Raw genomic sequence first — 14267 nt, forward strand, 5'->3', positions numbered from 1 at the left:
TGGTCTTGCCAGTTTCCATCACTCTAGCCCTGTTTGCCCACTCTTGGGAGTGGGAGAGTTGCAGAGGCAGATGGGAGGTGGCGGGGGCAGGGGGGGGCGTTCCCTGAGCCACAGCTAAGCAAATATACCCAGAGACAGGGTAGATTAGGTAGCAGCTCCTTTGTTCTCAGCCTCAGGAGAAAACCAGGGGAAGTACAAGTCCTACAACTGGGCTCACTGAAGCTGATGGGCAGAGCTCTGACAAGCAGCCAGCCCACGGGGAAATGGAAAAGACTTAGCTGATGCCTACATGATGAAAAGGTTCTTCTTAACTTCTTAGTAAAGGAGACACCTATCCTACTCACAGAGGGGGACAATGATGTGGAGTCAGAGGCACTGCCTAAAGGGACACAGAAGTCAGCTCGAAGGGGCTGCCACTGACCAAAAATGGGTAACATGAGCATCAAAAAGAATGACTGAATATGTAAACACATTGAATGTATAAAAATCAATGAGCCATTACAACATCAAAACCAACAGAGGAGGTCACCTCAAACTCACTAAGAAGACTACTGTTTTTTTTTTTTCTGGAGGCACAGTCTTGCTCTGTCACCCAGGCTGGAGTGCAGCGGTGTGATCTGCGCTCACCACAACCTCCACCTCCTGGGTTCAAGCGATTCTCCTACCTCAGCCTCCAGAGTAGCTGGGATTACAGGTGTGTGCCACTGCATTGGGCTAATTTTTTGCATTTTTAGTAGAGATGGGGTTTCACCATGTTGACCAGGCCGCTGGTTTTAAACTCCTAACCTCACGGTCTGCCCGCCCACCTCCGCCTCCCAAAGTGCTGGAATTGCAGGCATGAGCCACCATGCCCCGCAGATGACCACTATTTGAAAGAACAGAAAATAAGTGCTGGTGAGGATGTGGAAAAGCTGGCACACTTGCATACTGTTGGCAGGAATATAAAATGGTGCATCTACTGTGGAAAACAGTACAGTGGTATCGCAAAAAGTTAAACATACAACTATCATATGATCCAGCAATGCTATGTCTGGGTGTGTACTCAAAAGACTTAAAAGCAAGATCTTAAAGAGATAATACTTTTGAGCCCATGTTCATAGCAACATTATTCATAATAGCTAAGACGTTTAAATAACTATCAATGGATGAAAAGATAAACAAAATGTGGTATATACACACAATGGAATATTATTCAACCTTAAAAAAAGAATTTTTTTTTTTTTAGATGGGATCTCAGTCTGTCACCCAGACTGGAGCACAGTGGTATGATTGCAGCCCTCCACAACCTCCACCTCCTAGGCTCAAGCGATTCTCCTGCCTCAGCCTCCCGAGTAGCTGGGATTACAGGCACATGCCACTACTGCCCAGCTAATGTTTTTTTGCTGTTTTTTGGTTTTTTTTTTTTTTAGTAGAGACAGGGTTTCACCATGTTAGCCAGGCTAGTCTCGAACTCCTGACTTCAAATAAATGATCCACCCACCTCAGCCTCCCAAAGTGCTGGGCTTACAGGTGTGAGCCACTGCGCCTGGCCAGAAAAGAAGGAAATCTGGACACATGCTACAACATAGATGAACCTTGAGGACATGCTAAATGGAAAAGCCAGTCACAAAAAGACAAATGCTGTGTGATTCCACTGGTATGAGATACCTAGAATATTCAAACTTCTAGAGACAGATAACATAAGGGTGGTTGCCAGGGCTTGGGGGAAGGAAGAGAAATGGGACCTGTTTTTTGTTTGTTTTTTTAAATGAGTACAGGGTTTCAGTTTTGTAACATGAAGAGTTCTGGAGACTGGTTTTACAACAATGAGAATATACTCAACATTAACACTACTGAACTGTACATATCAAAATATTGTAATGGGAAATTTTATATTACATGTAATTTACCACAATTTTTTTAAAAATAGAGGAGGGACTCTTAGAACACCAATTGAGAATGTCAGGGTATCAACTCACAACTCTGAAAACTGCTAATTAAAAGGAACAAATTAATTATCCCAATTTTCAACATAAACTCTTTTTGAGAGTAACCACATAGCCCTCATGGAAGCAAGAACGATACTTTAGAAATAAACAATAGATTAGAAAAATATCCTTTGAAACTCAATAAAATCAGACTCAAGCAGTGATTGCTGATGAATAATTAGGTAAAAGTTGGGGAGCTTTACAATGAAGGGATCAAAATATCATCACCTAAATTCACTCTCATCAATTCAGCACCATTAAAAGTGAGAAAATCAGGTGCTTTGTGCCTCCTTAAGTCATGAAACAGGAAGAACGAAGCACCCTCCACCCCACCTCCATCAAAAATGACCTGAATCTAATCAAGTCTTTATTGCTAACTTCCAGTCTACCAAAAAAAAACATGGGATATGGAGGAAAAAATTAATTGCATGAGGAAGTAATCAGTAAAACTCAAAGTAGTTCTAGAAAACTCAGGAAGCAATCAGTCAAACCCAGAATTGCTCTGGAAAATACTCAGAACACATGACCCAGTTTCTTCAACAAGTCAATGGCATGAAAAAGGGGTGCCCACTAGGATGGAGTGGGAAGAGGTACTCTTCCAGACTGAACTATTTATGAAACACAAACAAATGTGATGTGTAGTCCCGTGTTCAGATCCTGACTCAAAATAATCCCAACTGTAAAAAGACATTTTTTGACGTAATTGGAAAAATGTGAATGTGAACTTGTAGTAGGTGATATTAAGGGATTACTATTGTGTTGGGTGGAATGACAATATCCATCTGTGCTGACATCCTGCCCCAACAACGTGGCTTGGAAAGCAAGAAGGATCAAAGACTCCCTTGGTCACTGCAGAGGGAGGCATGCTCCGTTTAGGGACAGACTCCCAGGAAAAAGATGGAAAGCCCAAACCCATGCTGGTCCCATAGTCCCTGCTGTGGTATGGAGCCCAATCTATCTGTCTACCCCCTGCTCTGGACATATGGGCTGAAGCTAGATACTGTCCTGTGGAAAACCCAAGCCCAGCAACCACCAAGCCTAGTTTTTAATCCCAGAGCTCAGGGCTTTCCCTCAGACTCAGAAGCCACATAGCGTAGCATGAGACTTTGTGAGGGATTTGGAACTAGCTGAGAGAGGCCCAACAGCCTCTGCGCACTCCCTCCCTTCCTGTCTAGGGCTGCTCTTCTCCAGCTCCCACTAGGGCAGAATGACACAGACAGGATGTAGGATGAGAAGGGGGCCATGCCCGCCTGGGATCCTACACCCAGACCTCTGCCTACTCCAATTTTAGAAGATGCATAAGGAGCCCAGGTGCAGTGGCTCACATCTGTAATCCCAGCACTTTGGGAGGCCAAGGCGAGTGGATCACTTGAGGTTAGAAGTTCAAAACCAGCCTGGAGAAACATGGCAAAACCCTGGCTCTACTAAAAATACAAAATTTAGCTAGGTGTGGTGGTGCACGCCTGTAGTCCCAGCTACCTGGGAGGCTGAGGCAAGAGAATCACTTGAACCCAGGAGGCAGAAGTTGCAGTGAGCCAAGACTGCACCACTGCACTCCACACTAGGCAACAAAGCAAGATTCCATCTAAAAAAAAAAAAAAAAAAAAAAAAAAAAGATACATAAGGAACAGTGTGAAAACATCCCAGGCCCAGGCAACAGACCTCCACTGCCAAGGGTTCTTATGGTCCCTTGACTCAGATAAAGTAAACCTGGCCCAACTCAACCATGGTGGGGCAGCAAGAACACTGAAGCCCCAGAGGAGGGGGTCCAGAGTGACCACACACTATCTGACGCATCAGAAGAAAAACGCAAACTGAAACAGAGCAGGAGGAGATGCGTGGGATCTACAGTGGGATCCTATAGCAGCTCCTGGCCCCTTTGCGGGTGAGTCCTCTGCAGAAGCCCTACCGGCCCACCAAACAATCTCTGACCTCTACCCCTACCCCAACATTCCCAAGACCAGCCTCAAGCACAACTTCCTGTTCCTCAAACCCACTCTGCACTCTCACATTCCTTTGCTCGCTACACTCAGAACACCCTTGCCCCTCCCACTCCTCCAAACTTATCCTTGCAGCATCTTCCTTATGCATGGAATCACCATAACTTGGTCCCTCTGAGGCAGTTGTACAACAAGGTTTATAACCTTGGTTTAGCCCCAGTCTCAGTCTGCCATCTATTATAGCCATGTATTATAGCTGTTTCGGTGGTGATCACTGCCCTTGCTAAGCAACTGAGAGCTCCTGGAGGTGAGACTCCCTTCCACTGGCATCCCCTGCTTGGCACAGACCACCCCGCCCATGCACAGCGGGCACTCAGGGAACACATGCAAAGCTCATCAGCTACCAACACATGCACAGACCCCTGGCTGAACTGCAGCAAAAAGAGCTGTTTTGCTTTCCTCCCAGGCCTCTGTAGCACCAGCTGAGGGAAGCGCCATGAGGGGTGAGTTTGGCTACGTCATGAAGAGAACCACCTTCTGGAGGCCTCCTTCTCCTGGGAAACTGCTAACACGTAACACAGACACAGAGGGTGCCAAAGGGTACTCTCAGCACACAAGGCTTTTTTTTTTTTAACAAATCTCATCAAACATAACCAAGAATCTAAACAACCAGATAAGCACAGTTGCTTTCCTGGAGTGGTGAGAACGCAGTTGAAAGAAGGAGACTCCATAAACCTCTGCCCACAGGCTCCACGTATCTGTCCGCCCTCCTCCCTTCTATCCTGGCCCTGCCACTGCCCGCACTGCAGTTTTCACAAAAGGACTCCGCAAAAACAGCTGTGTCACTGCAGGGTAGAACAACAACTTTTTAAAGACACAGTTCTTTGGCTAGGCACAGTGGCTCATGCCTGTAATCCCAGCACTTTGGGAGGCCAAGGTGGGAGGATAACTTCAGGCCAGGAGTTCAAGACCAGCCTAGGCAACATGGTGAAACCCTGTCTCTACCAAAAATGCAAAAATTAGCTGGGAGTGGTGGTGCAGGCCTGTAGTCCCAGCTACTCAGGAGGCTGAGGCAGGAGAATCACTTGAACTCTGGAGGCGGAGGTTATAGTGAGCCAAGATCCTGCCAATGCACTCCAGCCTGGGTGACAGAGCAAGATTCCATCTCAAGAAAGAAAGACACAGTTCTTAGAGCAGACTGAGGTGCAGGGGCGGTGACTCACCTATCTCTGCCCCCAAGTTCCTTGGTCACACGCTAAGACTGTGCTGACACCTGCCAGAGACCAGAGGGAGATCATCCAGTAAACACTTACCTCAGGCCTGACACTGGGCCTTAACAGACCCTTCAAGGAGAAATTGAGTGGAACACGGGACACATCCATAGATACACTTGCTAAATTAGGGTCTCACCTTAGTATGAGCAGGACATATTTTCCAACAAACACCAAGCACTAAATATTCAGGCAGACGTCCTCTTCTAACACTCATAAGATTCCACCACTGCCCTCATATCAATAAGCTTTCCTCTCCATGCCCAGTCATGGAACCTGTATAAGCCAGGGGCCCGATACCCATATCAGTGAGGGTCTGCTTACCAGCCCCTCTGTCTCCTCTGTTGTCCTCTGGAAATGTGCAGCCAGGACCATATAGTCCCGCATCTGCTTGTGACATTCAAGACACTTGACTGAGTACCGGATGAGCCTCACGGGGTCTGGGTAGAGCGGCAAGGCTGGAGGAGGGGGGCTGGCACTGCCTGAAGTGAGGCCATGTTTGGGAGAGGATGAAGGGGCTGGGGCTGCTGGGGCTGCTGGTGCCGTGGAGTTCACAGGGGCCGACACGAACATTTGGTCCGCAGAGATGGGCTTCACCAGCAGCTGGGAACACTGCATGACGAGCCCCTTGCTCTTGTGGTCACGGGCGTGCCGTAGCAGGCTGCACTTGTTGAAGAAGAGCAGCGTCTTGGAGCACAGTGTGCACAGTACCTCAATGTGGACGCTCCGCCGGCCATAGTGCTGGCTCAGGCTCTTCTCTAAGGCAAATGCGTCTCCACACTCCAGGCAGCAGTACCCACTGGCCGGCACGTGGATCCTGCTGTCCGCAGGCGGGCTGAGATTTGGCGCATAGAGGGGCACGGGGTTGGAGCTGTGGAGGACCTTGTTGAAGACCTCTACAATCAGTGGGGCAGCCTTTTTCACCTGGTGGACCAGGGGCACCGACATTTGCGTAAGCTGTGGCTGACTCCGTCTTTGCGCTGAGGACTTGGCTGTCACTGATGCAGCAACACTGTGGGGGACGAGGTTCAGGTTGGCCAAGTGCACGGCTTTGGGCAGGAGGTTGGCAGGGGCCAGGGTGGAGGCCTGCAGTGCTGTATTCTGTTGCTTCTTGCCTGTCTGTGAGCCCAGGGCAGCCCCCTTTGGGACCCGGGGCCCAGAACTACAGCAGAGAGATGAAGAGTCACTGGTCTTTGACATGCTCTCGTCCCCTTTCCTGTCCCCCTGGGGGCTCCCTGAATTTGTGCCTGCCTCAGGAAAGCGCTCTTCCACAGGCACCTCATCCCCTGGCACCTCACTTGGGGCTTCAGCAATGGCGCTCCCTAGAGGTGACCCAACAGGGGACTTACTTGGATCATCAGGATCTGGCAGGATCCTTGTGACAGTCCGTTTGATTTCCCCTGATGATGTCTTAATGGTTTTGATTCTCACTTTGGGAATTGCTGGTGGAGAGCTGGCAGCCACAGACGGTGAGCCTTTGCTGCTGCTATCACTACAGATGCTACGAGGGCTGTCGGATGGCTTGATACTTTTTCTAGTGGCCTCCAGAGGGCTCCGGGGACTCTTTGGTGACTTAGGCATTTTGGGGCTACCTTTAGAACCCTCTCTAGTGGGCCCTGAGGGATCCTTTGTGTGGCCAGGCTGATCCTCCTTAGTGACACTAGCCACTCTTTTGGCCTGCAAGGCCACCAAAGCTGCCACACAAGAGGACAGCTTGGAATGAGCTGGCTTTAGACGCTGCCTAGGGGGGACTGATGAACAGGTACCAAGCTCCCGGGCAAGCCCCTTGGACTCTCCAATACTGTTGCTAGGATTGCTGTTGAACTCCAAAGCTTCCCCAAAGAATCGAGTGGTATCCAGATCTTTGTGAGGTTCCACTGCCTTCTGCCCACCTCGCTCGTGTTCCTGCTGGCTCTCCAAGGGAAGGGGTTCTGGCTTGGGTTCTTTCTTACAAAAATGATCAAACATATGCAGCTCTGGGACTGGAAACTTAGCCAGAGCCTCCAGGACTGGGCCCCCCACAGCCCCGCACCCAAGAGGGGATGAGAAATAACTGTCAGAGTGTTTGGGCTTTATCCCAAATCCGTTATCTTTGATGGAATCTTCAGGCTCTGGGCTGGAGATTGGACTGAACTGATTGAAGGTGGGTAATGGCTCTGACTTGGGAGGCTCCAGTTTGCCAGGGAAACTCCTGGCACTGTCTCCATTCATAAAAGTAGAATCAAATTTCCCACAGTTGTGGGGATCTGGAGGCAGATCTGAACCCCGGAATCCATTGTGTAGGAGGCTGGGAGTAATGTGGTCTTTCTCCGCTTCAAACGACTCCTGGCGGCTGGTGTTCTTGACAATGACACTCACGGCCGGCACATCAGGGGCAGATCCTGAGTGAGACAAGGACACGCTTTCATCCATACAAATGCCTGGGGGCTTGAGGGGACTTTCATTCTCCTCACTCGGTGTCTGGATGGCCTCCTTGGCATCAAGGCTGGTGGGGTCTGGGATGTCAAAGGCAGCCAGAAGGTCATCAAAATCTGGGGTTTTCATATCCCCCATGGCTGGATGCTGGAAAGGGCTATAACAGAAACAGAGAACAGAATCAGTGACCACCACGGTCCCACTGGACCATCTTCATTATACACTCATCAAACTAAGGCACATACAGTCAGCACACGCATGCTGAACCCCACATACTGTGACAGGAAGCCACACACCTCAGTTTTACCCCAACAGGTTTCTAAAATGCTTGAAAGGTGGGGGCAGAGATGGAAAGAGTAGTGAGATGTAGCAACAAGCCTGCCTGGCACTTCTTAAACCTCAGTACCTGGAAATTAATGGCTGGTTACATAGCTGCAAAGAGTACACTCCTACCATACTCCCTCGGCTTCTCAGGGAACATCATCCCTCCATGATCATGTGTACTAGCAAAAAAAGCCACTCAGCACTTCATCCTTTAGAAAACTACTGATTCATACATGAAGCCTGGCTATAACTTCCTCTGCTAATTTACGCTTAGTAATTACTCACTAACTTTATATAACTTTGGGTTTTTTGCTGCATAAATTCAATCAAATCCAAAATGCTTTGCTATTTGTGCTGTTTCATGAATAGACTCTAGAAAATGATGTCATTCGTAGGTATTTCTTCTCTGTTCAGCAGACACACTTGATTCCTTTTTACCCTAAAACTGTTATCAGTTGGTGAATGCTCCTCCATTAAACCTGAGGAGCAGTGACTTGCAAAGCACCAACAGTTATCAAATTGGTCAGATGACAGTTTGAGTAAAGCCTAAATTCTATTTTGACTTAATATAAAAAGAATAGAATAATAATTCTATTTTAACTTCATGCACCTATTTCCTTCATGACCTGGGGAAGCAGAGCTACAGAACTACCTCAACAGAGGAGACACAAGGCCCTGGAGAGACCTTCCATCAGGACATTCTTATAAAACTCACACTTAAGATGAAACATGAAACTGGCTGGCTAAAACCTGCTGGAGGGAGAATAAAAACCTTACCATCTCCCTTTAAATCCTGCATCTGCTTCAGCATTCCAGGGCCTTACTGGCTTTCGTGTTTCTTACATCATATTTGTGCTGAAAACCTTTCTGGACACAGATTGGCACAATTCTTTCAGAAAGCAGTATCGTAGCTTCACAGAATCAGAAAAGTACGTTCAGGAACCCCACCTCTAGAAATTTATCCTAAGAACAAAAATTCCCAAAAGCTATATGCAAAGTTATGTGTTACAGCATTATTTAAAAAGCACAAAAGAGAAATATACACACAAAAAAATTTAAATGTCTAAGACCAAGGAATAAATACCTGATAGACTAATATGCAGTCATTAAAAATTCTCATTATGGGCTGGGTGCAGTGGCTCACGCCTGTAATCCCAGCACTTTGAAAGGCCGAGACAGGCAGATTGCTTAAAGTCACGAGTTAAGAGACCAGCCTGGCCAACATGGTGAAATCCTGTCTCTACTATAAAAAAAACTAGCCAGGCGTGGTGGTGGCTGCCTGTAATCCCAGCTACTCCAGAGACTGAGGCAGGAGAATCGCTTGAACTCAGGAGGCAGAGGTTGCCATGAGCCAAGATCGCACCACTGTACTCCAGCCTGGACTACAGAGTGAGACTCCATCACTAAACAAACAAACAAACAAACAAACAAACAAACAAACATTATGAAATCTACATAGCAACAAGGAAAATTACTTATAACGTCAAGTTTAAAAACGCGAATACAGCCGGGCGCGGTGGCTCAAGCCTGTAATCCCAGCACTTTGGGAGGCCGAGGCGGGTGGATCACGAGGTCAAGATCGAGACCATCCTGGTCAACATGGTGAAACCCCGTCTCTACTAAAAAAATACAAAAAATTAGCTGGGCATGGTGGCGTGTGCCTGTAATTCCAGCTACTCAGGAGGCTGAGGCAGGAGAATTGCCTGAACCCAGGAGGCGGAGGTTGCGGTGAGCTGAGATCGTGCCATTGCACTCCAGCCTGCATAACAAGAGCGAAACTCCGTCTCAAAAAAAAAAAAAAAAAAAAAAACGCGAATACAAAAATATTGTCAGATTATAACAGTGTAAAACTATGCATGCATTTGAGCCAAGATTAAAAGAAAAATGAAAGAATTACTATTGAGTTATTTTTTCAAAACTTTTTTAGGGAGCTGATAGATTGCATTTATAATTTTTAAAGGGAAAAATAACAACAATAAAAACCCACTCAGAACCACAAGGGCAGCAGGTGGCAACACAAGAGGTATATCTCTTACCACCCCATGGGATCAACAGGTTTTCAGGTATGGTTTCTTGCCCCACTTCCAACTCTCAGCAAAACATATCTGCCTGCATAAGAGTTCTCACAGAAAATGAGAACTACACTCCCTCCTGTTGGGAAGATATCTTCATGGTAATAATAAAGTGCAACACCAATTACCTAAACATGGGTTGGCAGAACACCCCACTGGAGTGAGATACAAAGTTTTGAACAGAACAAATGTTTGTCCCCTGGAATAGGAGGTGTTGGAACCCATAAACAAGAGGAACATACTGGATGCCACTGAAAGCAGTGAACACTCAATACCAAGTGACCTACTATGCAGGGGAATCCTAACTATAAGGAAACACCTGCATGATATTTGCTTTATAAGTTTTTCTTTTTTTGTTCTTTCTTTCTTTTAAATGTCTAGGAAACGCCAGGTGCAGTGGCTCACTCCTGTAATCCCAGCACACTGGGAGGCTGAGGCGGGTGGATCACATGAGGTCAGGAGTTCAGGACCAGCCTGGTCGACATGGTGAAATCCCGTACCTACTAAAAATACAAAAAGTAGTTGGGTATGGTAGCAAACACCTGTAAGTCCCAGCTACTAGAGAGGCTGAGGCAGGAGAATCGCTTGAACCCAGGAAGAGGAGGTTGCAGTGAGCTGACATTTCACCACTGCACTCCAGCCACTGCACTCCAGCCTGGGCAATGGAGCAAGACTCCGTCTCAAAAAAAAAAAAAAAAAAGTCTAGGAAAAAAAGATTGAGGAGAAAGGGCAGAATAGATATCCCAAGTCTTATTAAGGAGCTGGAAAAAGTAAGTGGGAGAAGAGTAGAAAAAGCTGACTGTGTGTATAAGGATTAGCTGGGAGCCTGCTATAGTCTAATATGAAGTTGCAGCGGCTTGAAGCAGAGAAAGATTACATCAGAAGTAAAGCTCTCCTCACAGAGAAATCTCAGGAATTGAAGAGAATGATCGGAGGTAAAGTAAATATCTTTTGCTGGAAAATCAGAGCTAGTAAATGGTGTGACAGCTCAATATTAGCAGCAGAAAAAACTTTTATAGAGATTTTAGGTCCAGCACAGTGGCTCATGCCTGTAATCTTAGCACTCTGGGAGGCTAAGGGAGGAGGATCACTTGAACCCAGGAGTTCGAGACTAGTTTGGGCAACATAGTGAGACTCTGTCTCTATTTTTAAAAAGAATAAAACACACTAATAATAACAATAATAATAAATGTTTTAAATGCCAAAGCTGAAAGCCTTTAAAAGCCAAAGATGACATCCTGTTTTCTATTTAGCTCCAGTAAGAAAAACCAAAAACAGCAGCAATCAGTAACTGTGAATAAGGTACTCCATCGTGCACCTACATGTTTATAGTTACTTGAACCTTGATCAAAAGCATCACATTGCTTTTACATATAAATTAATCGAAATGTATCCTGTTATAAAAGCAAAAGAAGAAACTATAAAGAAAAAGACAACCAATAAAAAAGTTCTATGTATCGAAACCTGCCAGCACAAAGTTAAAAGGCAAACAACAAATCAAAAGGAATATTTGCAACATATAGTTATTATCATTAATAACTTAATTAAAACATAAAAAGCCCTTACAGGGGGACCTCCTCTTTTGGCTTTGGAGCCCCCGATCCCTCTGTCTCTGTACAAGGGGGCGTCTTCCTTCTGTCTTCTCCCTTACTTCTTGACTACTAAACTCTCGGCTCCTTAAAGCCAAAAATAAAATAAAATAAAATAAAATAAAATAAAATAAAAGCCCTTATAATAAGTAAAAGATAAGCAACCCGTTAGAAAAATGAGTGAGGGTGAAGAGCAGACAATTAAAACAAGAAACACAAATGGACAGATTAGAAAAAATACTCCAGAATGAAGTTAGGTTAGAAGAATATTCCAAATGTTAGAAGTATCTCAACAGATGAAATTATTTTTCCTTTTATCTTCATTTTAAAATTATTCAAACTATTTGTTTCAAACTGTATTACTTATGTAACTTTATTAAATTATGTTTTTAGCACTTTGGTGAAAGGCCAAGGTAGGATGATCACTTGAGCCTAAGGTTCAAGACCAGCCTAGGCAACATAGTGAGACCCCCATCTGTTTTTTCCTTTTCTTTTTTTGAGACAGAGTCTCGCTCTGTCACCCAGACTAGAGTGCAGTGGCATGATCTCTGCTCACTGCAACCTCCGCCTCTGAGGTTCAAACAGTTCTGAGGAACTGTTCTGAGGAACAACCAGTACCAGCCACTCCAAAAACACACCAAATGGTAAAAAAGCAGCAACACAATCAAGAATCTGCATCAACTAACCAACAAAACAGCCAGGTAGCATCAAAATGACAGCATCAAATTCACACATAACAATACTATCCCTAAATGTAAATGGACTAAATGCCCCAACCAAAAGACACAGACTGGCAAATTGGATAAAAAGCCAAAACCCATCAGTGTGCTGTATCCAGGAAACCCATCTTACATGCAAGGATACACAAAGGCTCAAAATAAAGGGATGGAGGAAGATCTACCAAGCAAATGGAGAACAAAAAAAGGCAGGAGTTGCAATTCTCATCTCTGATAAAATAGACTTTAAAGCAACAAAGATCAAAAGAGACAAAGAAGGACATTACATAATGGTAAAAGGATCACTGCAACAAGAAGAGCTAACGATCCTAAATATATACGCACCCAATACAGGAGCACCCAGATACATAAGGCAAGTTCTTAATGACTTACAAAGAGACTTAGACTCCCACACAATAATAGTGGGAGACTTTAACACCCCATTGTCAATATTAGACAGATCAACCAGACAGAAAATCAACAAGGATATCCAGGACCTGAATACAGACCTGGAACAAGCAAACCTAATAGACATTTACAGAACTCTCCACCCCAAATCCACAGAATATACATTCTTCTCGGCACCACATCACACCTACTCTAAAATTGACCACATAATTGGCAATAAATCACTCCTCAGCAAATGCAAAAGAACAGAAATCATAACAAACAGTCTCTCAGACCACAGTGCAATCGAGTTAGAACTCAGAATGCAGAAACTAACTCAGAACCGCACAGCTTCATGGAAACTGAACAACTTGCTCTTGAATGTTGACTGGATAAACAATGAAATGAAGGCAGAAATAAAGATGTTCTTCGAAACCAATGAGAATGAAGACACAACATACCAGAATCTCTGGGACACATTTAAAGCAGTCTCCAGAGGAAAATATATAGCAATGAGTGCCCACATGAGAAGAAAGGAGAGATCTAAAATTGACACCCTATCATCAAAATTGAAAGAGCTAGAGGAGCAAGATCAAAAAAACTCAAAACCTAGCAGAAGACAGGAAATAACTAAGATCAGAGCAGAACTGAAGGAAATAGAGACACAAAAAACTCTTCAAAAAATCAATAAATCCAGGAGCTGGTTTTTTGAAAAGATCAAAAAAATAGACAGACCACTAGCCAGATTAATAAAAAAGAAAAGAGAGAATAACCAAATTGATGCAATAAAAAACGATAAAGGTGATATCACCACAGATTCCACAGAAATCCAAACCATCATCAGAGATTATTACAAACAACTCTATGCACATAAACTAGTAAACCTGGAAGAAATGGATAAATTCCTGGACACCTGCAACCTCCCAAGCCTAAACCTGGAAGAAGCCGAAACCCTGAATAGACCAATAACATGGTCTGAAGTCGAGGCAGCAATAAAGAGCCTACCACCCAAAAAAAGCCCAGGTCCAGATGGGTTCACAGCTGAATTCTACCAGACATACAAGGAGGAGCTGATACCATTCCTTCTGAAACTATTCCAGACAATCCAAAAAGAGGGAACCCTTCCCAAATCATTTTACGAGACAAACATCATCCTGATACCAAAACCCGGCAGAGGCTCAACAAGAAAAGAAAATTTCAGGCCAATATCCATGATGAACATAGATGCAAAAATCTTCAATAAAATACTGGCAAACCGATTGCAACAGCATATCAAAAAGCCCATCCACCATGATCAAGTAGGATTCATCCCGGGGATGCAAGGCTGGTTCAACATACGCAAGTCCATAAACGTAATCCACCACATAAACAGAACCAAAGACAAAAACCACATGATTATCTCGATTGATGCAGAGAAGGCTTTTGACAAAATTCAACAACCCTTTATGCTAAAAACCCTCAATAAACTAGGTATTGACGGAACGTATCTCAAAACAATAAAAGCTATTTACGACAAACCAACAGCCAATATCATACTGAATGGGCAAAAACTGGAAGCATTCCCTTTGAAATCTGGCACTAGACAA

The 14267-nt window shown here is 44.9% G+C and overlaps 1 protein-coding gene across 3 annotated transcripts in view; it reads right to left on the bottom strand.

Annotated features, from left to right (window-relative positions):
• ZNF592 (zinc finger protein 592) overlaps positions 1-14267 on the bottom strand; it is a 57751-nt gene that overhangs the window by 12958 nt on the left and 30526 nt on the right. For all 3 annotated transcript variants that reach the window (XM_074399964.1, XM_074399963.1, XM_039479996.2), the window contains one exon: positions 5503-7750. In XM_074399964.1, the coding sequence (XP_074256065.1) occupies positions 5503-7731 (2229 nt within the window). In that variant the 5' untranslated portion in view covers positions 7732-7750. The remainder of the gene's footprint in view (positions 1-5502; positions 7751-14267) is intronic.

The sequence above is a fragment of the Saimiri boliviensis genome, chromosome 5 (genome assembly GCF_048565385.1).
Source record: "Saimiri boliviensis isolate mSaiBol1 chromosome 5, mSaiBol1.pri, whole genome shotgun sequence".
NCBI classification, from domain to species: Eukaryota; Metazoa; Chordata; class Mammalia; order Primates; family Cebidae; genus Saimiri; species Saimiri boliviensis.